Here is a 26,081-nt window from a genome sequence, read left to right as displayed (position 1 = left end):
CACACACACACACACGCACACGCACACGCACACACACACACACACACACACACACACACACACACACACACACACACACACACACACACACACACACACACACACACACACACATATATATATATGGTTGTGTGTGTGTGTGTGTGGGTGGGTGGGTCTGTTGTACTATTAATTTTATACTAACTTATTTATCTATTCACTTGTTTAATTAATTGTTTAGTCTTTATTTGTTTATAATTTTACAAAGGATTACAAAGGCGGGGCATGCCGACAGGAGATCTTTTGGTCCATATCTAGGTCGGATGTGAAAAAAATCATAAGAATGATAAATAAATAAATAAATGAATAAAATAAAACTATAGTAATGCAAATAATAAATAAAATACATAAATAAAAGCATATGTACAGTTAAATGATAAACAAGCAGGTAAATAGTAAATAATGATAAATTGACAAATAACTAATAATAAACGAGAATCAAGCAAATAATAATAAACGAATAGACAAATGATAGCAAAACAAATAAACAAATAATATAAAATGTTATGCATCTATATTTACATTTTTATCTATCTATACATTTGTTGATTTACATCTGTTTACATAATCATTTGGCCCACAGCTTATCTCTCTCGTCTCTTCTCTTGCAGCCTGGACCGATGCCCGGGGTTCGACCCCCGATGGGCGGGGCCGGGGGAATGATCCCGCCATCCCAGGGGAACAAAGGCTCCGGGGCTATGGGGGTCATCATGCCCTTGTACACCGTGGGCATCATCATCTTCTTCGTGTATACTATAATGAAGGTAATACGGGACGCTTGTTGTAATGGACGCTTGGTAGGTGGCACTTGTATCAATGTGGGGTTGATGGTAATAAGGGAACGCTTGTTGTAATTGACGCTTGGCGGGTGACACTTTTATCAATCTGGGGTTGATGGTAATAGGGGAACGCTTGTTGTAGTGGACGTTTGGTAGGTGGCACGGTTTTCAAGGTGGGTTTGAAGGTAATACGGGACGCTTGTTGTAATGGACGTTCGGTAGGTGGCACTTGTATCAATGTGGGGTTGATGGTAATATGGGAACGCTTGTTGTAATAGACGTTTGGCAGGTAGCACGTTAGGTGGCACTGTTTTCAAGGTGGAAGAAGGTTTTGTAAATATTTGTGGATGTTGTCTACTGGTTTGAAAATGGTGGTTATGTGTACAAGTATGGGTATGTGTAATTGCACACGTATATACATACATAGCGTACATACATACATACATACATACACATAACCATACAGCTATGATCTTGTATGTATTTCTCTAACATGCATACATTCATACACAAGAGCATGCTTGTACTCTGCCTTAGTATCATAATATGTTTCCTTATATATTCACTTTCACTTATATCTACATTTATTCAATCGTTTACTCTCTACAACGATGTCGCAGTTTTGTCTCATTCTTGGGTCACTCGGTGACCTAGCTTGACCTGTCCGTCCTTTTTGACCTTTCCTCACACGCCCAAGGTCATAGGACTTTTTTCCTACAGTGTGAGACACTAACCACTTCCCATAATTTGTTATAAGGGATAACACACAAGATTATACATCGCACATACTCTATGCACACACACAAACTTGTCTATTGCAGTTTGTCGGAGAACGATGATGAAAGTGTTCCGGTGAAGTGTGATTCGTTGAGTGAGGCTGAGTGGCTTTTGGTGCTGGTACCAGCAGAGGTGACTGTGGAGCAAAAATTTCAACCCGCATATCCCTCTACACACACACACACACACACACACACACACACACACACACACACACACACACACACACACACACACACACACACACACACACACACACACACACACACACATTTGAGCATATATTTTTTATTACGATGAGCGTTTAATTCCTTAAAAAGAAAAGAAAAAAAAAAGTGTGGAGTATTCTACCATGCCAAAGACCAACTCTAAGATGGAGACTGAGACTTCTGCCTCCTCTTCAGGTGCTTTTCAAGAAGGGCAACGAGGACACGGCGCCCAAGCTCAAGGACTTCCACCTGGACCCAGAATACCGCAAGTATGTCTTCGCCGAGGAGTACATGGATAAGAGCAACGCCAGTTTCCGCCAGCAGGTGAGGCGGCGGGAGCGTGACGACAGCCGAGGCGCCAGGAAGCGGTTCAATGAGCCGGACACCAAGATAGGTGGGTTCCTCTTCTTCTTCTCTTTTGTCGCCGCGGACCCGGGAACGGCCGTGTACTGCTTCGGACCTCCGAGTTCGCGCGGGCTGCCGAACTTCCTTACCTTTCCCATGAGGCCTTTTACACAAGCACCTTGAACACACACACACACACACACACACACACACACACACACACACACACACACACACACACACACACACACACACACACACACACACACACACACTCGGTTCAGTGGTACAGTGGCACAGTTCTCGACCGCTGATTCAGCGATCCGAGAAGGAGTCCTGACCAGGGCTGAAAAGAAATTCAGCATCACTGCACCGAGACCCGGCACTCCAACTCTGGTAGGCAAGGAGTTGTGCGTGTGTATGTTTGTGTATGTGTAAGGTCACAGCGTTACCTATTGATCGGGCCATATACTAGTTCTGAGCTCTCAACCAGGAGGGTAACAACTGTTGATCACGAGTCCAAAATGAGATCCAAGACAGTTCACAATATATATGCATATATATATATATATATATATGTATATATATATATATATGTATTGCTGGGACATTGTGACAAGTTGATGAAGGTGAAAAAAGAAACCACGGGTCTATTTCCGAGTTTTTGAGTTTATTCCTGACCGGCTTCGCTCTATGCTTCCTCTGAAGAAACATAAGAGCGAAACCGGTCAGGAATAAACTCAGAAACTCGAAATTAGACCCGTGTATATATATATATATATATATATATATATATATATATATATATGTATATATATATATATATATATATATATATATATATATATATATATATAAATATATATATATATATAATATTGTTGTTTTAGATAGACACACAAAAACAGAACCACATTTGACAAACATGTCCTTATTTTGTAGACAAGTAACCTCATGACTTTTTTTCCATTTCAAGTTAACCTGGTTTCTTAAACCCCTTCCAGGTTCCCTAATCTAGTTCAGGTGAATTCACCATCCGTGGCTTTTGACTTGATCGATAGACTTCATTTGACCAATATCAAGACGGTTTTCTTTTTGTACACGACATAGATAGGTAGACCGGAAACAGGCTCGCATAAGATAATGAGAATCATACAAACATACCTTTGGTTGTTGTTGCAGCACGGATCGTTTTCACCGTAGCCTTCCACGACACGATGTTCGTGCTCTCAAATAACGATGTGTGTCTCTATGGACGTTTTCACACGTGGTCGTGACGTGTGAAAGGGTCCATAGATACCCATGGTTATTTGAGAGCACGACGTCGTGTCGTGGACGGCCCACGGCGAAAAGTCGATCCGTGTGAGACGAGTCTAATAGATTTTTGTGCATAAAGATATACAAATCACCAAGCAATGAAATATATGGTTCCTTGGTTTTGCGGTCAGATACTTGCCAATTCCTTTGCAAGTAAACTCTTGCGTATCTTTCACACAGGGAGTGTTATGCTGACGACTTTTTGGCTAGCAGCTAGTGAAAACAATAGCAAAGCAACGAGTCTCTTACTGCGATAGTAAAAAGAAAAATAGCATCGACTTCAAATTATTTTCAATGCTTGAACAAATTCATAGTTACAATTAGAAATAGAGAATAACAAAACTTACGTATAAACAGTAGTTAATTCATATGGAGGTTGAATTCTATTTATGTATTTTTATATAAACCCCAGGAATTGTCGCTCATTTGACCACTAAAGTGAGCAGGAAAACTTGCTGTTGGTTCTTTCCAGCAAGTTATCCACTTTTCCCAGCAGCAAAAGTCAGTAGCATGCGGCTCACTTTGGATCGCAAAGTGAGTAGCAAAAGCAAGTAGCGTGCTAGCGAAAAATACCTAGTGTGCCGCCGCGTTAAGCTAGGGCTGCGCGGTAGACTAATGGATACTGCGTCAAACTCATGAGCAGATGGTCCTGAGTTCGATCCCCGGGAACCTCCGCTGGCTTGCTGATTTCGTTCCCAACAGTCCTGACCAAGCGGGGAGGTGACCCATAGTCGGCCAAAAAAAAAAAAAAAAAAAAAAAAAAAAGCGGCTTGCTTCAACTGACTGGGCTTTACCCTAACATAGGTTTCTCACTTACCAATTCGTGGGAGTTGGATGGGGTTTCTTTGTTTACAAGTTAAATCCTCCAGAACATACACAGATCCCTAAGCAGGGAACAATGTACTAAACCAAAAAATGTACAACAAAAATTATGAAAAAAATCACACTAATTCGCTTTCGATCGTCTCATAATACAACAATGAATTGCCATCATCACATAATTAGCCTGGTTCCATACACTTTCCTTTTAGGTTGTAATGAAACACGAGTTCCTATATCACCCTACATTGAAACAATACAGAGTGTAGATCAATATTTCTTCCCCTGGGGTGTGTCTTTTGGCCGACCCTTAGGGCGTTGGCGGGTACCTCAGGGCCGTGGGCCTCCTGTAGGAAAACCTATTGACAGATGATTGAGCGATGTGACGTTGTGTGTGTTTTGTTCTGGTTTAGGTACAAGTGATCACCGAGGATAAGCAGGGATACCCTGTCACCTCCTCTATCCTGGAACTCGTGTGAAGTCCTTAGTCAGAAGGCCTAAAAGAATCCTTAGCTAGAATCCATAGAACACGTTGCCTTGTTGACTATGAGATAGTAAAGAATGTCTTTTACTTTCTTTGCCTATTTGCTCTGGGAAAGAGCCGGTCGCTTGACGGACAGTTGTTCGACAGAAGTCACAAAGTCTAAAGTTACTCATCCCTGTTTTAATGTACAGTTTTCATTAAGGTTAGTTGAATCTATTTGTACTGGGATACAAGCGGTCGCTTACCGGGCAAGTTTACATCAGAAGTAGAAATGTCTACAGCTACTCAACCCAGTCATTCTGTACATTTTTTACTTGGGTTAGTTGAAGTTAGGTTAAGTTTGGTTGGGGGTAAGTTAAGGTGAGCAATTGTCCACTCTGCTATCTTTCTGATGAGTCTATCCGGTGAGTAGCTATACAGTGAACAATTGTCCTACATTTCCTGCTTGGGTTGCTAAAGACCCACACTCACTTCTGGTTCAACCTTGTAGGTTCTTCGTCAATGACAGAGAAGATGGACACCGGAGGGAAGGAACTTGGTAAGCAGGTACCCCGCTTGTAAGCAACCTCTATTAGCTAGACACCTCCTGTAGATTTTTGCAAATAGAATTGTATGGATAACGAGAGTTGTATTCTGTAGTTGTGATAGATCATGCGCCACGTTAGGGTGCCCATGGTAGGACATTTCATCCTTTTGCAAAACTTCATATCGTTACTGAAATCATCGTTTGTGATTTCGAAAGCTGGACGGGACGTTATGATGATTCCTGTGCATCTGAATAGGCTGGCGCCCTTGGAACCTGTATTATAAACTGGTAGCACCGTCACGTGTCGATGACAACTAAAGAAGAGCTTTGGGTGCAGAAGGGAGAGCAGCGCGTTTCTTGAATCTTCAGGAGTTCTCGTGTAGACTTCAAGGGTGACCATACAAAGTTGACATGGAGAATCTTCACAAACGCAGACAAAAGGCAACTGGCCTCCGTGCCTTATTGATTACTGTTAAAGAGTGGGGGTGGGTTACAAGTACCTTTATGAGTTTCTTTTCTCGTAAGGTCTAGGCATTGGTTTGTTGTTTGTGTTTGATAGTGTTTGATCATACTCGTCTTCTCGGTCTGAACTCTCTTCTTTCTCGCTCTCTCTCTCTCTCTCCCTTTTTATATAGTGGAAGTATATAAACTTATTAAGATGCACAGCAGATCGTGTCAGACCATTTCGTTCAACGTTGATGATTATAAGAAAAATGCAACTTTTCTCTAATGTCCATTTATACATGGAACAGTCTCACCAACATAGATTTTTTTTTTTCTGTTCAGTATTCCATGGTATAACAGCAGATAGAACATAGATTTGCCTTTGGGGGATTTTTCTGAAGAATGCCCCAGCAGTCTCCAGGGTTTATAGACGGAGGACACTATTACCTGCGAAACGAAAAAAAAAAAAAAAAGTGACCGAAACAAAATAGGAAATCTGAATCAAGCTCATTTAGCAAACATCCCAATTTTCAATATCTCCTAAGCACAGCGCACAACTAGCTTCAGTTATAAGTACTACATCTTAGGTGACGCTATTGACGTGGTCGGAGATGAAATCGTAAATTTACGACCTTCTTTTGAGGACGTAATGGACTTTAGTAGTCTTAAGTGACTCACAGTGGTAACCATCATCTTATGTAGGGTGAAGCATCAAATCCTTAAGTTACGTTTTACTTGGTGCAATTATCATTCAACGATGATCGTTTATGGCTCAATGATGATCATCAAACGATTATCCAGAGCACTGATTTTTCGTTTTTGAGTGGGGCTGTTTTGCTTTTAACTGCAAAGTTCGTGGGTGATCATTCTAATCGAACCAACCAACGAGTTTACCCAAATATGATGCCAGGTAGGATGCGCGTCAACCGACATTGGCTGTGGTAGGAGGCTAGCAAACGCAACAAGCAAATTGTATCTTTTGCAACAAAGTTAATATCTGTAATGAAAAACATAGGATGCCTGAGGATTTTTGTAGCATACTAGAATTAAACCAAGAGTTATCTAGAAACAAAGGGACTAAGTAGTTAGTGAAACCAGTATGTAGAAAAAAATATCTAACACTATCAACTGACTGGCGTTCTCGAGCTAGAGGGGCACAAACGACATTGTTGGCTCGTTCGCCAGTTGATTACTGAACTGCCTTGTGTAGATGGCGTTGTGGTAGATGTCTACAGGTGAATTTTATTACACAATTTATGGGGTCTCGTCCATGACAAGACACATTCACGAAGGGGTCCCGTTAATGTGGAATAAAGTCATCTGTCATAGGCAGTTGTACAATGAGGTACTGTATGTGTAGTATTTCATATGTATGTGTACATTATTGTGTGTGTGTGTACTATTTACACCTTTGTGGCCACTCTGGGGTAGCGACCGTTCTCAGGGTCGTTCAACCAGTGACCCAAGGCAATTCCAGATCATATAAGCGTATCTCGCTTCTGTGACGTCACATCTTGTTGGAGAATTATGACGTCATACCCCTTTCTCACACCGATATGACGTCAAATCACTTTCTTAACTTATGACGTCATTGAAACGTCGTTTGTCGTCTTTGAGCATGGACTTTGTTCGGGTCTGTTTTTATTCCATTAAATTCGTAGTTTTTTCTCTATCCATTATTCATTTAATCATATATTTATCTATTTGTTCATTTATTCATTTATTTATTAATTTATTATTCATTTATGTAGTTATTCATCTGTTCATTCACTTAATTTCTTTTTTATTATTATCAATATTTGGTCAGACGACTACATGATCAAGACACCCCTCTCCCTCCCCTCCTCCACCTCTAAAAAAAGGTGTCTGACGCCCTTAGCCAGAATAAAGACTCTAAAGTACGCCACATTGGTGAAAGAAGGTAACGCTACCTCAGCGTGTCTGAACCCGAAGTCTTGGTGAAGGCTGGAGAGAGAGTGTGTGTGTATGTCTGTCTTGATGTATGTACATGTATGTATGTATGTATGTAGGTAGGTAGGTAGGTAGGTAGGTAGGTTGTGACTGAAGCCCCCCCACGGTCACAATATTCGTTCCTTCCGAAGGAGAGTGGTACCTCCCGGAGGGATTCTTGAAGGAGAAGTTAAGCAGCGACGAGGAGAACTCTGGGGAGCTGGTCGTGGGAGGGACGACCGTCGAGGAAGCTGCAAAAGAGACCATAAGAGACCGGCTCTTTGACGGCGGAGGGTTCTTGCCGAAGATGTCCTCGGAGGACGATAAGAAGAAGAAGAAGAAGAGGCACGCGAAGAGGCCTTACAAGAGACCCTTCCGGTACAGGGACATCACCTGCGACGAGGACATTGAGCAGTACGCTAAAGAGATCGAAGAGGAGGAGGAGAAGTTATTGGAGCGGATGGAGAAGGATATGCAGAGGAGCGAGGAGTCCAGGAAACGGTTAAGGAAGAGGGATCTTGAAAAAGGAGGAGGAGGAGGAGGAGGAGGAGGAGGAGGAGGAGGTGACCATGACAACCCCATCCTCGACCCCTCGGTCATCTACAGCGACCAGTTCCTCGACTACCTGAGAACGGGGCTCAGGAGATTCGAACGCCTGGATGACGTCAACCAGGAAAGCTTTGTCGCGGCGTGTCGCCTGGCTCAGAATCTCATGAAATCGAGGGGTCGTTATGGGGAGGAGTGCCTCGAGAACGAAGAAGAAGAAGAAGAAGAAGAGGAGGAGGAAGGAAAGGTGAAGGGGGACGAGGAGAACGAGGAAGGTGCGTCTCGGAAGCAAGAGGATGATTGGTCAGGGGAGAACCTTTCCACGGCCACGCCCTCCGAGGAACTCCCCCTCGAGCACTTCGACACAGAGGAGGAGGATGGAGAAGCCCTACCCTCGGTTGCCGGGTTCTCCTTAATAGACGACAGCTCTTTGGAGGATGACCTAAGCGTCCCTGCTGCAGGTGAAGAGTCTGAGATGTTCTCGTAGTTCTTCCTACTCGAAGTGCTTCGTAGAAGTAAAGTCTCTGAGGGTAGAGACCTTGGGTAGTTCTGCAAGCGTACTTGTCCAAAGAGGATGAGTTCTATTGCCTTCTTGTAGAAGGCGCAGCAAGTAATGCTATTCGTAGCTTCTGAAGTAACGGGTGGTGACCAAGGAAAGCTTTGCTTAGTAGCAGTTCTTTACTGAACCATTTAGCTTTCGTAGTGTCCAGTTAGCTTCTTCGGCGCAGTGGCGTAGCTTATGCGTTCATTTATGTTCGATCATGGGAAAGTGAATTTTACGCAGATGAGCCACAAACGGTTTTAGACCTAAAGGGGGTGTTGTTGATTCCTCGATCTACTCTCGATCGAGCCCTCCCCTTGAGTTTGAATTCCACTTGACTCTCATTTGTGTAAAACCGCTTGACCTGATCCAGAGAGTATGTCACCCTTTTGAAGTTTTTTTTAAGCAGTGGGTTATCTTGTACATGCTTGAGTATATCTGACTCCAGAGGGAGGAGGAATATCTATTTGCTTCATTCTCGACCCTCGTCACGGGACCGAGCTGGGCCTAAAGGTTTTGAGTTCCCGTTGACGGGGGAACACCTGGAGTGACCAAAGGATCCTACTCATCACACCACCGTCTTATCACGGGTCGTCACTGTTCCGTCACAATCTTGCGTGTCTCCAGATGGACCGAATGTTCACTCGGATAGAAAGGTTCGTCTTCTTACACACGTGACGAACCGTTGGGTGTCAACAGCTCTTCTACAGGACGATCCGTGGAGGAACTGGAGACTCGTACCGAACAGTTCATCTTGAGTGACTGTCCTTGTAGACACTGTTTACTCACTAATCAGTTCGTTTTGAATGACGCACCGCACCAAGCATTTCATGGTCACGGTCGTTGACGAACCGTTTGTTGTGGGAACAGTAACTGTTTGATGACATGGGACATAGTAGGACGGAGTCGTGACAATCTGTGATCAGATGGTGGATTGGATGGGGACCCATACTGTGAGAGGCTGGTTGCTTCTTCCTTGTGCTTTAGTAGTCGTTGGAACAAACCCTAATGACTGTGGAAACATTAGATAGAGCATCACCAAAGTATTGTGTAGGAAATGACCTCAAAATGTGAGATAAATAATGAGTAATTAGGATTACCTCCGTGGAGATTGCAGCTGGCGATTTGCTGTAAACAGTCCGTAGTGTATGATAACACGGATCGTACATTGATTATGATTTAGCTTCAAATGTAGCATCAGCATTACTCTTCTTATAAAAACGATGAATGTCACAAAAATCATGATCATTGTTGCCAGCAAGGCTGCCTTACAAAGTCAGTGCAGTTTACAGATGTGATAGTTAACGACATTGATGACTGTCACAGAAACTTAGTAAAGATTATTTTCCCCACTAAGACTGCTATGCAGAGACAAAGTCTGCATCGTACCTAGTTTCTTTTTGGATGGCGCTAGATGATTCCATTCGTCTGTAGAGTGGAAGGAACTGAAGGCCGTTTCGATTTAGCCTGTGGCCCAACTCTCGGGCTGCATGCAACACTTTAATGTTGTTTTAAGCCTTATAGTTCATTCCAAGTGGTGAATTCCTTCCTATTTGCCAAGTGATACGAGGGAGGGTGTCACCAAACTATTAGTAGATGTTAAAGACCTTCTTTTCCATAAGGCACAATAAACACCTTCCATACGATGACACCTACTAAGTCGTCATGAGGATCGATTGGATATATGAGGATGCCGGCGTTCGGCATTTTGATTATATTTATTTTGTAGTTGTAGCTGAGTGACTCCCATATTCTGTGAACTGGCCTGATCATATTTTCTGTGGTTATCAACATTCATAGTGAAAGAGAACGAGTAGTATGGCTGTAAATTTATATTTTATAATACGAGTATTGTGATGGATTATCGTACATCAGACAGCTAATGTTGTCCGCAAGAATGTGACTCGTATTGAAGAGATTAGTGGGGAGGAGAAATGTTCCTAAATTAACTTTTATGTCTCCAAACATCAGCCTAGCAGATCTTTCTTCATTCATATTCGGCAAACCTGACTGATCGAAGTTCACAAAGGACACTACGTCCTTGTTTGATAGATTACGTTCTGTTTGTGAACAGGGCATTCTGAGCAACTAAGAGAACGAGCAGACCCCCACCCTCACCTGTGTAGGATCATCTGGCATCATCGCAGACAAAACCTATAAAATATATAATTGTATAGAGAATTAGGTCTGAATCTGGGATTCACGAATCCCCTAGGGTAGTGACAGCGGTTCCTGATTCCTTTTTGTGTCACGAACCCCTTTGAGAATCTGATCAGAACTATGGATCCTCTCCCTAGGGAAAAAATCCAATCACATAAAAACCACATTGTATAAGTAGAGAGAGGAAATTGATAAATAGGTGTTAAACTATTATCATAGCTTTATGGACCTTTTCAATCCCATCAATGGTACCCTTCTAGGTATATTGACTCCAAATTAAGGGAGTCCTATCTAAGAGACCACAAAGATTCACAGACAGAGCCAGAAACTAAAACCTCATTATGATTAATGGAACTTAAAGGATCTTGTTCACTGTTGAAGGAGATTAGGAGACCAGAGAATAGAATTTCATAAGTATGAGGTACAGGATCTTATTCACTGTTCAAGTCATCTCAAGGAGATTAGTGAACAGAATTCCATAAGTAAGATGAGCACGAGAAAATGGGTCGAGAACGCCGGGTACAGAGATATGTATTTATATGAGACTGACTATATATAGAAGAATATACCCCCATTCTACTTAACTTGAAGAAGAGCCTCCTCTTCTTATCCCGGTTGTATGGGACTGCTGGAAGATAGAATAAAGAGGACAAGACAATTGGCGTCTTTTGTTTATCAAGTTAATTTGGATGGGGGAGGTAGTTGGCGTTCAGTCCCAAGTTAACCAACATCTAAGGTGATGTCATTTTATCATCTGTCGAGTTGATTTGGCTGATGTAAAGAGATTGCTACATCCTTTGGGTAACCAAAACTAGAATGATGTGATTCTCGTTCCTCCACATTTCTAATAAAATCTGATTCTTTTCTTTCACGCTGCAGGGAAGTCCGAATGCGATAAGAGTAAGTATAGCATTGATTTTATTCACATAATCGACCTTATGTTTGAGGAGGTTAGGGGAACGTAATTTTAAATGGATCAGTTTATCAATTGTAATCTGTAAGGCGTATGAGGGTGTTTATGTAAAGGATTAGGAGGAGAACAGAGGGAGAAACAGGAGAATGGCGGTGTTGATTCAGGAAAGGAAGAAGATGCTTAATATAAGTTTTTGTACTAAGATAGATGTGGAAGATGTTTTTTTTGGCAAAAGGTAATGATACCTTTTAAAGTTTCGTGGATTGGGAGAAAGCGTATGACACAGTTGACAGAGAGATATAGTGCAATTTGTTGCGAATACATGGGGTAGGAGAAAGCCTATTAAAGGCAGTCAACATTTTTTGCGCGATTAATAGGTCTTGTGCGTTAGCTGAGAATTAAAGGAGTGAGTTGTTTGGAGACGGGGGTGCACCAATGCTGTGTGATCTCACCATGGTTGTTAAACCTATAGATGGATGGGATGGTTCGGGAGTTAAAAAGCAATGGTGCCCGGTACGGGTCTGGAGTCGGCGAGTGAGACTGGAGGGAGGTGGGAAGCGAGTCAGTTGCTGTTTGCGGATGGCATTGTGACGTGACCGAGTCGGAGGATAAATTGAAGCAGTTGATGAAGTATTTGGGGTTGCATGTGGCAGTGAATGGAGGAGTGGAGGTGGAAGTGAACTAAAGCGCAAGGAAAGTGAGTTAATATCTAGGGGGAGTGAAGAGTATTTTTGGAAATAGGAATCTGGTTGAACGCAAAGAAAAAAGTTGTGTGAAAGAGTGATTGTGCTCACGGCGCTGTAAGGAGCAGAGGCGTAGAGTTTTAACCCATTCAACTCCGATGACAAGATGTCTTGTCATTTGGTCAAATAAAACAAAAAATCATAAAACACCAAAATGTTTGATCAAACAGCACCAGAAAAATATGACGTCAGTCCTCCTCGCTTCGCTCGCAAAGCGAGCGAAGCGAGGACTACTGACGTCATATTTTTCTGGTGCTGTTTGATCAAACATTTTGGTGTTTTATGATTTTTTGTTTTATTTGACCAAATGACAAGACATCTTGTCATCGGAGTTGAATGGTTAAGAAAGCAGAATGGATGGAGTAGAAGGAGAACTGGTCAACTGGGGAGATCAAATCGTGCTGAGATGGTTTTTGAGTATATGGAAAGAGTGAGTGTGGAAAACAGGATAAATTTAGATTTGAGAAGGAAATAGGTAAGAACTGGTTTAGCAATAGAGCGGTTCACGAATGGAATAGACTTAGTAACTATGCAGTGAACTCTGAAACTATTGCTTGTTTTAGGAGAAGGTTAGATAGCTTTATGGATGGGGATGATAGGTGGTAATGGACATGGGGCTGCCTAGTGTAGGGCTTATGGTATCTTTGCACTCTCCTTCATTCTTATGTACTTAGAAGTGGACGGAGTTAACTTGAAGGGAAGACCAGGAATGAAATGGATGGACGGGGTGAAAGGCCAATGAATCCAAGAAGAATGTTTAGCAAGGAAGAGAGATTAAAAAAAAAAAAAAATCGGAGCGAATAGAGAGTGGTCGTAAATGAATGAGCGAATGGCACTGTTCGAAGTGATGGTTTTCTTGTATGCGTTGAATCGCTGGAATTAAGCTAGCTTCAGCTGTCCAACGCCACTTTGGAAGTGTCTTGGTGCTTTGTGATTGATCCGATTAGGGTTTTGAATTGACGATTGAGATCCTCCAAATAAGGCTGCGTTTACACCGAGGGAGTCAGGGCCGAGTCTCGCCAAATGTTGTGAATTTGTTTAGTTGTGAATTTGTATAGCTAGAAGACTTTGTTTGCATCATTCTAGACATCCCTAAGAACACTTCAACAATCTGCCTAACATTCGTAAAAGTTTAGCTCCTTTCATTTCGCCATTCAGTTTCTCAATATATGACACAAAGGTAACTTGACTTCTGAAGATTGAAAAATACACACGAAAGATTGTAACAGACGTCGTCTCTACTCGGACGAACTCACAATAGTTGAGGAGAGTCAGCTGAGAGTCCTCGGTGTAAACGCAGCCTAAGGAGTGGGAGTGAGGGTGAGGAGGATGTCGACATAGGCAAAGGGTGGGTAACCTGTATAAGTGTGGGTGCCAAAACAAGCCAAAACTTTGATACAAAAACTTCTCGCGTACCAACAGAGTAACATAAATGGTAGTCCTACACAGGGCCCCTCCCCCGTTTCACCTCCTATAAAGGCCCCAATCCGCCGCCCAGCCTGAAGTGTGGGTGCCAAAACAAGCCAAAACTTTGATACGAAAATTTCTCGCGTACCAACAGAGTAACATAAATGGTAGTCCTACACAGGGCTCCTCCCCCGTTTCACCTCCTATAAAGGCCCCAATCCGCCGCCCAGCCCAGCCTGAAGTGTGGGTGCCAAAACAAGCCAAAACTTTGATACAAAAATTTCTCGCGTACCAACAGAGTAACATAAATGGTAGTCCTTACACAGGGCCCCTCCCCCGTTTCACCTCCTATAAAGGCCCCAATCTGCCGCCCAGCCCAGCCTGCAGTTATCAATGATCATACTATAGAAATTGGGGATTTCTTAGTTATTTGTTATAACTTGAGCTCTGGGTTCCGCGTGGTGGGGAAAATAGTCGTTAGTGTACTAGGATTTGCACGAGTGGCAAAAGTTATCCACCCTTGTTATAGACACTGTGTTAAAAGCCACGGAATCGAATACTTGCATAAGATCAGAAATGGGCGCGTTACCGCCGGACAGGTGCGTTAATAACGCAGTAACGCAAATGCCCAGCTCTGGGTATTTTATGCTTTAGAACAGGGAATATTAGTGTTGCAGTTTAGGTATTATTTTATTGAAAATATTCGTAAGAAGCAAATACTTTTCCTTTTTTTTTTATCAAAATCATTCTAAAGGAAATTAAATTCGGTAACGCATTGGCGGTAACGCACTAACTGTCTGGTGGTAATGCGCCCAGATGTGCATAAGATAATATATATAAAAACAAATGCATATATACTTATATATGGCGTGTATGTGTGATCTATAAATATTTCTTTTCATACAGATGTGCATGTATTTTGGTTTATATATATATACATTTGATCTTATGAAAATGTGTTTATATGATTTTATATACATGTATGTATTCATATTTGAATATATACATATATACACACAACAGTATATACTCTTCATACCTCTTTAAACACACACACACACACACACACACACACACACACACACACACACACACACACACACACACACACACACACACACACACACACACACACACACACACACACACACAATTGTGTTTGTGTTTCTTTGCCCACCAATCTTAGGTACTGACGATGATGCAGACACGGAATCTCATTGGTTGATACACTTTAATATTCTACCTCTCTCTCTATCTATCTATCTCTCTATCTATCTATCTATAAAAATCAGTTATAGCCCTCGAATGTTCGACCCTTCTCCTCAGTTCTCTCTGTTTTAGAGATTTTCTGATATCGAAAACTCTCAGATATTGGGGGAAATATTTCAAATTGATATTATATATTTTGACTAATTTTGCTAACTCACAGTGAGTGGGTCCCGACCAGACGACAGTTCGTTCAAGAGAAGGTCCGCAAGGTCTTTAGCTGAATAAAGTCACTCTTAACCCATTAACTCCGATGACAAGATGTCTTGTCATTTGGTCAAATAAAACAAAAAATCATAAAACACCAAAATGTTTGATCAAACACCAGAAAAATATGACGTCAGTCCTCCTCGCTTCGCTCGCGAGCGAGCGAAGCGAGGACTACTGACGTCATATTTTTCTAGTGTTTGATCAAACATTTTGGTGTTTTATGATTTTTTGTTTTATTTGACCAAATGACAAGACATCTTGTCATCGGAGTTTAATGGGTTAATTAATTAATCAATTAATTTATTTATTTATTCATTCAGTGTGTTGGGAGAGGGTACGATCAACTAATTTCACAGTCCTTCGGGATCGTTAGAACGACTCCGAAAAAGCAGGGCTACCAAACCCACCCACTATCTCCGAGGAGGTGCTGCCCCGATGTTGGGTAGTAAGCATCCGAACGAACAGCCACATTTGACTGTGAAATGCAGTCATGATGATGGGTCCCCAACCATCTGATAGAAAGATTGATCAGTGGAAGGTTGGTGAGGTAAACACCAGGAACCGTTGGAGTTTTATTGCTAACGTTTCATCCCGGAAGGACTTCCTCCTTTGAGAAAGTCCTTTCAGGACGAAACTTAGCAATAAAACTCACCACCCTTCCACTCATATGTATATATATATATATATATATATATATATATATATATAAATATATATGTATATATATGTATATATATATATATACATATATATATATATATATATATATATAAAAATTTCGACAGTCGCCCCGGGAATCGAACCGAGACCTAGCTTGGTGCCAAGCGATCACCTTACCAATTGAGCCATGCATACATACATACATACATACATACATACATACATACATACATACATACATACATACATACATATATACATACATGCATACACACACCAAAGGCTTTTTCTACTTACAAGGGAGGTAGCCAAAGTCAAAGGCATAAATCCACTCCCACCCATTTCATCCCCACTTACTCCACTCCCATTCACCACCCCTCACTCCCTCGTTTCTGGGCCATAGGAGCTACAAAAGCACTCTAACTTGGAATTAACCCAACTCCCAAAAAATCTAAGTTGACTGCTGAGTTTTGGGACTCTGTGAAAATTAGGTAATGACGGCAGTTAGCAGTTAACCTAGGTTCCTCGGGAGTTAGGTTAACTCCAAGTTAGATTTATTTTGTAGCTGCTATGGCTCCATTGGTAAGGTGACAGCTTTGCATCAATTAACCCATTAAACTCCGATGACAAGATTCTTTGTCATTTGGTCAAATAAAACAAAAAATCATAAAACACCAAAATGTTTGATCAAACACCAGAAAAATATGACGTCAGTCCTCCTCGCTTCGCTCGCGAGCGAAGCGAGGAGGACTACTGACGTCATATTTTTCTGGTGTTTGATCAAACATTTTGGTGTTTTATGATTTTTTGTTTTATTTGACCAAATGACAAAGAATCTTGTCATCGGAGTTTAGGTTCGATTCCTAGGACGACCGCCGGAGTTTATTTGTATAGTTCTCATTGTTACTAGTAATTCACTTCAGGTATATACATACATATATATATACATATATATATATATATATATATATATATATATATATATATATATACAGTATATGTATGTATGTATGTATATGACTGACAGATGTTGGTAGCCCTGAGGATTCGGAATCGTTCGCACAAACACGAAAGACTGTGAAAATGATGGAGAGGAGGATATCAACCTCTTTGTTCTGTCGACTCTATTTTTTATTAATTGATAAATTAATTAGTCAATTGGTTTATTTATTTGTCTATTTATTCTCAATTTTATTATTGTTATTTTCTTTTCTTTTATTGTAATGTCAGGCAATTTTGAGCTAACTCTTCGCCAAGTCGTCCGGAATGACCAAAATAGATAAATAAGTAGATGAATAGATAAATAAATGTAGATATCTTTAACAAATGAATAAATGAATAAATAGATATAGATAAATGAATAAATCAATAAATAAATAAATTAATTAATAAAGATAGATAAATAACTAAATCAGTTAATCACTTGATAAATAAAATAAAATAAATGAGACGTAGATAAGTAAATAGATAAACAAACACATAAACAAACAAAAAAATAAACAAATAAATAAGAGTGAGATAGAATACAATGTGAGACGGTTGATGTCGTCCCCTTCCTCCTCCTCTTTCCCCTCCTCTTCCTTCGCCCGGATGCTTGTTGGGCCTCTTGAGGTAAGCCTTGAGTGCCGTTGCAGAGGACGAGCAGATGACCCAGCTTCGGCGTCGCCTGGAGGAGACTGAGAAGGCTATGGAGCGTCTCATGGACCAAATGGGCACTGTGACGGACAAGCTAACGGCGGCCAAAATCACCGAGGTCCTGACGCAAGCACAAGCGCAGGCCAAGATTCTTAAGGTTAGCCTCCTGCAGGATGGGGAGGAAGTTCCTGGCGAGGTCGCCACGTGATCCTGACGAGGTCGCCACGTGATCCGGTCTTGCCGGATCTCTGCCTGAGGGATCCGCCTTTGCCGGGTTCCTGTCCGCGGAGTTCGGTTTTGGCCGGGTTCCTGACTGAGGGATCCATTTTTGAAGGATTTCTCTTAAGGGGGGGGGACTCAGTTTTGCCGGATTCCTGTCAACAGGATCCGTTTTTGCCGGGTTTCCCCCCCCGACGGTTTCCCAGGATCCCGGGTGGCCACGTCAGGGGCACCGTAGTAGTTGGTGGCGCTGCGGGCATGGTAACCCAGACAGCGAACACCAAGAACCGTTTTCTGTTTTTGCTTTGTGGTTAGTGACTAACCTTCTTCACGTAACTGTAACCTGGTAAACTAACCCCTTTCATGTCACTGTCAGTTTATCGATCTCGCCGGTAACCCGGTTCAGGGCCGTGGCGCGTTGTGTAGATCTCGCGGCTGGCGATTTTTTGCTTTCTTTTAGGGTTCAGGGTGTCAGGAAGAGAATGTCTCCGGGCCCCTAAACCCTTGAATACAATCGCTGCTTGCTGCTTGTCGTAGCCAGGGTCTATGCACCGCGTTCAGGGACTGAAAGGGTAAGAGTCTCAGGGTCTGTAAGAACGTGCGCCAAATGGGTATCAGGTCTTAACCCATTTAACTCCGATGACAAGATGTCTTGTCATTTGGTCAAATAAAACAAAAAATCATAATAAAACACCAAAATGTTTGATGATCAAACAGCACCAGAAAAATATGACGTCATCAGTCCTCCTCCTGGAGGAGGAGGACTGACGACGTCATATTTTTCTGGTGCTGTTTGATCATCAAACATTTTGGTGTTTTATTATGATTTTTTGTTTTATTTGACCAAATGACAAGACATCTTGTCATCGGAGTTGCATGGGTTAAGGTGGACCTTAGGTTTTCAGGGTCCTCGGCTTCAACCCTTTTCTGCCCAGAAGTTTCCCTAAGAGGAACAGAATCATCTGTCGGTGGTTACAAGCTTTTTGTTTTCCGAATCTCCAACTGTCAGGTTATCTTTGCTTCATGTTCTGAGAAGATGAATGAAAAATTCAGGGGAGTTAAATCTATGCTTAGGAAAGTCTAGAATACTACAAAGAAAGTCTCCTTGTGGCTTTCCAAGTTTGCAACATTTGACAAGAATCAGCCTTGTGTGATTGGCCAGGTTCATTTGTCATTCATTTGTCCTGTTAAACCCTTGTCACACATTCAAGATTCTCGCCAAAGTCTGTGAGTTTGAAAGCCTGAAAGTCGACCTCGCTTACACTATTCTAGACTTCTGAGTAAAAGCAGCAACGACTGCAACAACACTGTAGGAGAGAGGCCAAACGCAGAGTATGGGATCCAATATATTTGACGTTTCGCCCAGCAGGGCTTCTTCTGCAAACACCAGAAAAATATGACGTCAGTCCTTCGCGAGCGAGCGAAGCGAGCGAAGCGAGGGCTGACGTCATATTTTTCTGGTGTTTGCAGAAGAAGCCCTGCTGGGCGAAACGTCAAATATATTGGATCCCATACTCTGCGTTTGGCCTCTCTCCTACATTCTAGACTTTTCTAAAGACCACCTAACTTCTCTTAGTTTGTCATTCAGCTTTTCACCAAATGACACAAAGGTGATTTGACTTTGGGGGGGGAATCGAAAAAATAAAAATATTGTAGCCTAAGTCGCTTTTACTTGAACGAACTCACTTGAATCACGTGTGTGTGACAGGGGATTTACTTAAACCGCGCGCCCGTTTGTCCTAAGTATTTGGTCCTTTCGACATGGTGATAAAACTTGAAACAAAGACTCCCAACCTACTGCTCGCGATCTCTTTTTGTAGATATAATTATGGTAAAGAAATGATAAATGCGATGTTAAATTGCTCATCAACCAATCAACAGCTCCTGAACCTCGACTGGCCTGACAAAGGGGTAATTCTCATATCGTGAAACTCATGAGTCAACAATTAAATACTCTAGTAAAGATCTGATTCTTATCATTCAACAACAAAATATCTAAGTAATAGAAGTTTTAGTCTTCCATCTTCTGTGCAAGGATTTTTTTTTATCTTAAGTCATTGGATTGCTCTCATAATGTCCAAAAATGTGGTTATTCCTCTCTTGATCAATTACGAAATATTTAGGTGTTCGCCAGCTCCAAAATAGTTGACACTGGACTGTATAAACTTTTTTTTCTTCAAATAATATCTAGATGTTTTTTGGGTATCGATTAATTGAGACCCCTTTCAAGTCAGATCCCACACCCCTTCACTGAATAAAATTATCTGTCCTTAACCAAATAGGTTAAGGCACGCCACCATATCTGAAGGCTTATGGTTCATTGGACTAGGGACAAATGAGGGTCGTAGTGATACGTTCCAAGTGACAAAATCAACTGGAGGGTGAACAACTTGGTCCCCCAGCCTTATTTCCCCCTCGGCTAAGGCAAGGACTATTTGTCAACTCAACTAGGACACCAATGGAGGTCAAATGGGTCAAATTGCCCGGCTTACCAAGGGACACAGAATTTTGTCCCAAATTTAACTCACTAACAGTAGCTTAGTGTAGATTCACTCCCCCTTCTGATTCTATTGTAAGAACAACTAGATGATATTTCAATGGCTGGAATTTCTATCCTTAGGGTCAATATCGTCCCGGAAAAGAGGGGTCGAAGTGAATAGTGTAGGAGAGCTCTGGGGAGGGTAGGAGAAAGTTAAAAAGTGGTCGTTATTACCATTTGAGGGAAGATTAATTTCCAGCTATAAAGAACGCTGCATGGCTAGTCTATAGAGGTGTCATTCAAGTCCCTAAAGTATAGGTGGCGTTCAGTTTAGAGGAACCCGGCCGGGTACTAAAGTTTACGAATATCGATCTTGTGGCAAGAGGAAATACGGTCGGTAATCAAATTGTCGAGCAGTAGCCAATCCTTTAGGACTTCGACCTGTTAACGTGCAGAGCAGATTTTGGGTCTACCTGGCACCTGATGATTGATATGTCGAAAGTGAACTGGACTTGAAATACAGGAGACCCTGTATTGTATCAAGTCTGTCTAGGTCATAGGGCGTCCAGAGCTCCATCCCGAGCGAATGAAATCGTTTTGCGCCAGCCAGCCAGCCAGCCAGAAATCTTTAAGGTATTGTGCCAGTCTGGCGCACGGATAGCCTTGCAGAACCCTGGAGACTATTTCCGGCGTGCCAACCTCCTCCCCAGATGGTGTGGTGTGGTGTTCGTGTCTTGTGCTCCGTGACGCATGCGCGCGCGCGCAGTTCGCTGCTGTTCCCAGTCCGGTACTAAGTACTTACCAATGTTCTTTTCTCTTTGTCCTCCCTCTGGTGCGCCTCACTCCCTCCCCTCCCTCCCTCCCTCCCTCCTTCCTTCTCCCCTTCCCTCCCTTCCTTCCTTCCTTCGTCATGTCTCCGCCACCCACGCCTTGCACTGCCCGTAGTCTCGACAGCCATTTCTGGGATCCTGGCCGAATTGGATCAATTCAGTAAAGAACTCTCGAAAAGAGAGAAGGCCTTGCTCCTGGAGAAGGAGAGGGCCGAGCGGGAAGCCCAAGGCGAGGAGGAGGAGGAGGAGGAGGAGGCGACGACGAGGGTCTCCAAGGACAAGAGACCTGGGTCCACCTTCAGCTCCGAGCACACCAAGGACGACCCTGAAGACTTAAGTGCCTCCGAAGTTCCCCGTTCCCCACCCACCCGCAAAACCGCCGCTTCGAGAACCTCCACCGACACCAACACCTTCACCAGTACGGTTCCTGCCACCACTGTCACCTTCACTACAACGACTACTACCCCCTCGTATTCCTCAAGCTACTCTTACTCCAAATACTCGTACGCCGGGTCGTTCGCCCCGTACTCTCCACTCCCTTCCTCTTCCTTCTCCTCGTCCTCGCCCTCCTCTTCCTTTGATGTCGCTGCTGCCACTAACAGGAACAACCAAACCAGAACTGGGACCAAAGTTCAACTTTCGTCATCAGCGAGAATGAGAACAACTGCAAGATGTTCCTCCTCCTCCTCCTCCTCCTTGTACAGAGGCAGGAAAAACAGGGGAGCAGTAAGTGGCTAAAATCGCACGCTCTTCCCGGTGGCCACAGAGACTTTTTTTTTTGCATCTAGTTCTTTTTCTCTCTCAGCTACCTCTGTCTCTCTTTTTTTTTTTTCCCTTTTTTTTCTCCCCCATGTTCAGCCACTGGGAAGATTCTGTCTCTCTCGTGTACGTATTGTTGTAAGTGCTGCTTTCTAAAGCATGAAGAACTTGTATATATATATATTTCTATACATAGATATACACAATGGTCGCAATTATTTCAAACTTTCTTGGAGGAACCTGTATGTATACTTGTTCATGCATTTCAAGCTGTCGGACTTCGGCAGCGGGCTATCACAGGCGGAGAAGCACCCCCGTGACGTCACTGACGACGCCGCGTGGGTTCAGTGCGTGTGGCGGGAAGGAGTAAGGAACGAAACTGTGGAGGCGCACCTCATCCTCTAACCCACCTCCACCCTTGGCTTCCTCCCTATCTCCCACCCTATCCCTCCATAAATTTCGTTCATTTCGATTTTTTACTTTAGAATCTGAGTAACGGTGAAGTCTCCCAAGCCAGACTCTTTGGAAAAAAAGGGGCTGTTGCTTTCGCAGACCGTAGCTCTCTTTTAGCAATGTAGATCTGTCTAGCAATGAAATTATGTTTATTTACTTGTAGCTTACCAGGAAACTTCTTTTGTGGCATCATCGCGGCCAAGCTTACCACGTCAAGGACTACAGACCTTATGGTTCTCTGTTCAGTTCCCTCATCATTCAATGTGTCGGAAAACGAGTTCATTCCTGTCACTGAGTGGGTATCTTGGAGTTTTATGAAATTGAGTATTTAGCCTTGGCCGCGCGTGTGTCCGGGAAGTTTCGGAATTTTAATTCACCGGTGTTCAATCTTTGCAAAGTTGACCGTGTTTTTTTTTGTTTTTTTTTTTGAACAAGGACAGCATTGAGGTCTTGTCACAATGTTTCTTTGTGATTCTTGCAGTGATGGCCAAGACTCTTACTGGGTCCTGGCCAAGGATCCTTACAGGGCCTTTCAGCACCTTCATTCTTAGCGTGGAAGAACATTGCTAGCAGTATCGAAGAAGACCTTCAGTCCACTTCGATATGGCTCGAAGCCTAGATACCTTTACCAGGCGCGATGCGTTTGTTGCCCCATGTTGCAGAATTCTTCTCTTAGCTGACCAAAACCATCTGGCATTATCGGGGCAAAGCATCATTAAGTGGTATCACACTGGGCCATTTTCCCTTCGACTGCTGTAGCAGCCCACAGCTTTCGGGAAGGAATCTTATGTGCTGGCAGAAGAAAAAAAATCCTCCAGTGTACTAAGTGGAAATTGTTGAGAAAACAAGATAGTTTAACATAGTGGTTTTGCGGAGGAAAAAGTTCCTGAGGCGGGTGTTGCCGCTAATTAACCCGTTCAACTCCGATGACAAGATGTCTTGTCATTTGGTCAAATAAAACAAAAAATCATAAAACACCAAAATGTTTGATGAAACACCAGAAAAATATGACGTCAGTCCTCGCTTCGCTGCGAGCGAAGCGAGGACTGACGTCATATTTTTCTGGTGTTTGATCAAACATTTTGGTGTTTTATGATTTTTTGTTTTATTTGACCAAATGACAAGACATCTTGTCATCGGAGTTGAACGGGTTAAAAATCGGAGGTTGGAGGAAAAATAGCTCAGTGTGATAGCCCCATTACAGGGAAGGTCGGACCTGTCCCTAGACTCAACACTGACGTCTCCTCTCATCCTGCCAACCCTTACTCTTCTCTCCCCTAACTCTCTCCCCCCTTCTTACTATTCTGGGATGGTTCCATTGCCCATTCCCCCTACCAGTCTCTTGTGTCACTCTCACTTTATGTATGAAATTGGCAATTGCCGACAAGTCTGTCGAAATAAACACCAAGCCACGTCCTCAAATGGTGTTTAGCTTGATAGACTCTCACACTGGTAGCCCCTCCACCTCACAAAAAAACCCTACACCCACCTCACCTCAGCGAGTTACCATACCCGCTGCACGCTAACAGTTCATCCTTGCTCCACGTCCCTCCTTCAACTTCCAACAATCACAGGCCTATGTTGGATCAGAGGGCGGGGTAAGGCGTGGTCGGCTGCAGACTGAACCTGCCTCGCGTGAATGTGGACATAAGAATGACGACCATGATTTCTCAGGACTATTGGGGGCGCATCTCACGTTGTTGAGGGTCGAGGGTTTCTATATACAATCCTCTTGTAATAAACACTCATCTTTTGTCAGTGAAAGTGTATCAATAGAATAAAAACGGGAGATGTGCTTGGACACTTTTGATATGTCATGGGTCATATTCAGATGTTCGCAAGAGATACTGTCAGCTTAGTTGTTGAAATGCTGCTGCAGTTTAGAACCTCCTCGACATGACGTCATACTTTGAAGGTATTCATTTACTACCATTTACGATCTAAATGTTTATTCTAGGAACCGCCTGACAAATTTATGTATATTCTTGATCAATTCATTAACTAAATATTGAGACCCCGTTCTTGGAGGATTGGATCCTCTTCTGCCGCTGAATATAATGATCTGGCATCGTTAGAGTAAGATCTGAAACTGTATCACTATCAAAAGGGAAGGAGTTATATGGCATTTATGTTTTTCTGACCGCTGGACACGCCCTCTCCTTCCCTGACTCCCTCAGCTAAAGCAGTCTGACGTCGCTGTTCTGACTGAGCATATACAGTAACTTTACTGACAGTAATCGAGACAGCTCTCCAGCGAGGCCAAGTCACTCTTTTCATAAATATCACCAAGGTTTCAGTACAGACTCCGCCCCAGCCACATACTAACCAATCACGTGAGGCGTTGGGGGTGGAGTTTATACTGAGGCACCGCCCCTCCCAATCTCCACCCAATCACGTGACACGTTGGGGGTGGAGTCTGTGTTGAGGCTCCACCCTCTTCCTTCACTCCACACCCCGCAACGAATCGTCTAGATCAGGGGTCACCATTTTTGTCCAGTAACATACAGTGAATACAAAGAGAATAAAGACAACCAAATATTCAATTACCAAAATACAAAATGCACCAAATATAAAGACAAATATACAAATATAAAGACAACAATCATTTATTTACCCAAAAAAGAAAAAAATATATAATAGTTAAAAAAAAATGACATGTATAGTGCGGCAGTGGACTGTAGTTTGGTGACCTCTAGTCTAGAAGCTTCGGCCCTCATACTTTCCCCTCTTTCTCCACCCTCACAAACCAGCCAATCACATGGGGGCATGGGGGTGTGGCTCCACCATCACAAACCAGCCAATCACGTGGAGGCATGGGGGTGGGGCTTATTTCAGCGCCTTCATTGACGCGGCCGTCCAAGAGAACTCGAGTAAGGGACCTAATTTTGATAATTAATTATTGACAAAGGTAATGGGGTCAATGCTCTCAATACTCATTACCACAACTTCTCTTGTATTGTCAATAACCTCAAAAATATTACTCTAATTTTTTACCAAGGTGCTATAGCTAGTTAAAGAGAAAGTACCAGAGGCTATGGTCATCTAGTAGAACGTTGAGTCATGATGAGTTACTGTCATAGAATATGAAGCCTTTTGACTCCATAGAGGCGTTGTCACACTGGGCTAATTTTCCTCCGATTGTTGGAGGTAAATAGCCCAATGTGATAGCCCCTTAAGAGCAAAATCTCATGTAATAAAAAAAAAAAAAAAAAAAAAAAAAAAATTGAGGCCCCTTACCTGAATCAATTGTCTATATAATAAGACTTTCAAACACGAGAGGTCTTTATGTCAGACCGAGTGAGACAAGATGTGGACAAATTGGCACCTATTCGGCACGGGAATGCGACAGTCAACGTTATTCAGCTCAGAAGCCAAAGTCAAGTTCGAGTGATTAATGTACTTAGTCGTCTCGAAGGGATTGTCATGGTCACCATGTCTCCTCCTCCTCCTCCTCCTCCTCCTCCTCACCCTCTTCCTCTTCCTCCTCGCCCGCTTCTTCTTCTTCTTCCTCCTTACCCTCCTCTTCTTCCTCCTCCACCTTACTTTGGTTCTTTTCTTCTTCATCTCATTC

The 26,081-nt window shown here is 42.7% G+C and overlaps 1 protein-coding gene across 1 annotated transcript in view; it reads left to right on the top strand.

Annotated features, from left to right (window-relative positions):
* The window catches only part of RIC-3 (RIC3 acetylcholine receptor chaperone), a 106,531-nt gene that overhangs the window by 44,632 nt on the left and 35,818 nt on the right, over positions 1 to 26,081 (top strand). The window contains exons 4-9 of the mRNA XM_076193417.1: positions 651 to 803; positions 2,000 to 2,198; positions 5,260 to 5,307; positions 7,842 to 8,696; positions 11,816 to 11,836; positions 17,770 to 17,927. Coding sequence (XP_076049532.1) covers positions 651 to 803; positions 2,000 to 2,198; positions 5,260 to 5,307; positions 7,842 to 8,696; positions 11,816 to 11,836; positions 17,770 to 17,927 — 1,434 coding nt within the window. The remainder of the gene's footprint in view (positions 1 to 650; positions 804 to 1,999; positions 2,199 to 5,259; positions 5,308 to 7,841; positions 8,697 to 11,815; positions 11,837 to 17,769; positions 17,928 to 26,081) is intronic.

This window comes from Oratosquilla oratoria, chromosome 12, assembly GCF_046742065.1.
Source record: "Oratosquilla oratoria isolate Oo_2021 chromosome 12, ASM4674206v1, whole genome shotgun sequence".
NCBI lineage: Eukaryota > Metazoa > Arthropoda > Malacostraca > Stomatopoda > Squillidae > Oratosquilla > Oratosquilla oratoria.
Note: the sequence above shows the minus strand (reverse complement) of the source record. Positions and strands in the feature narration are given on the sequence as shown.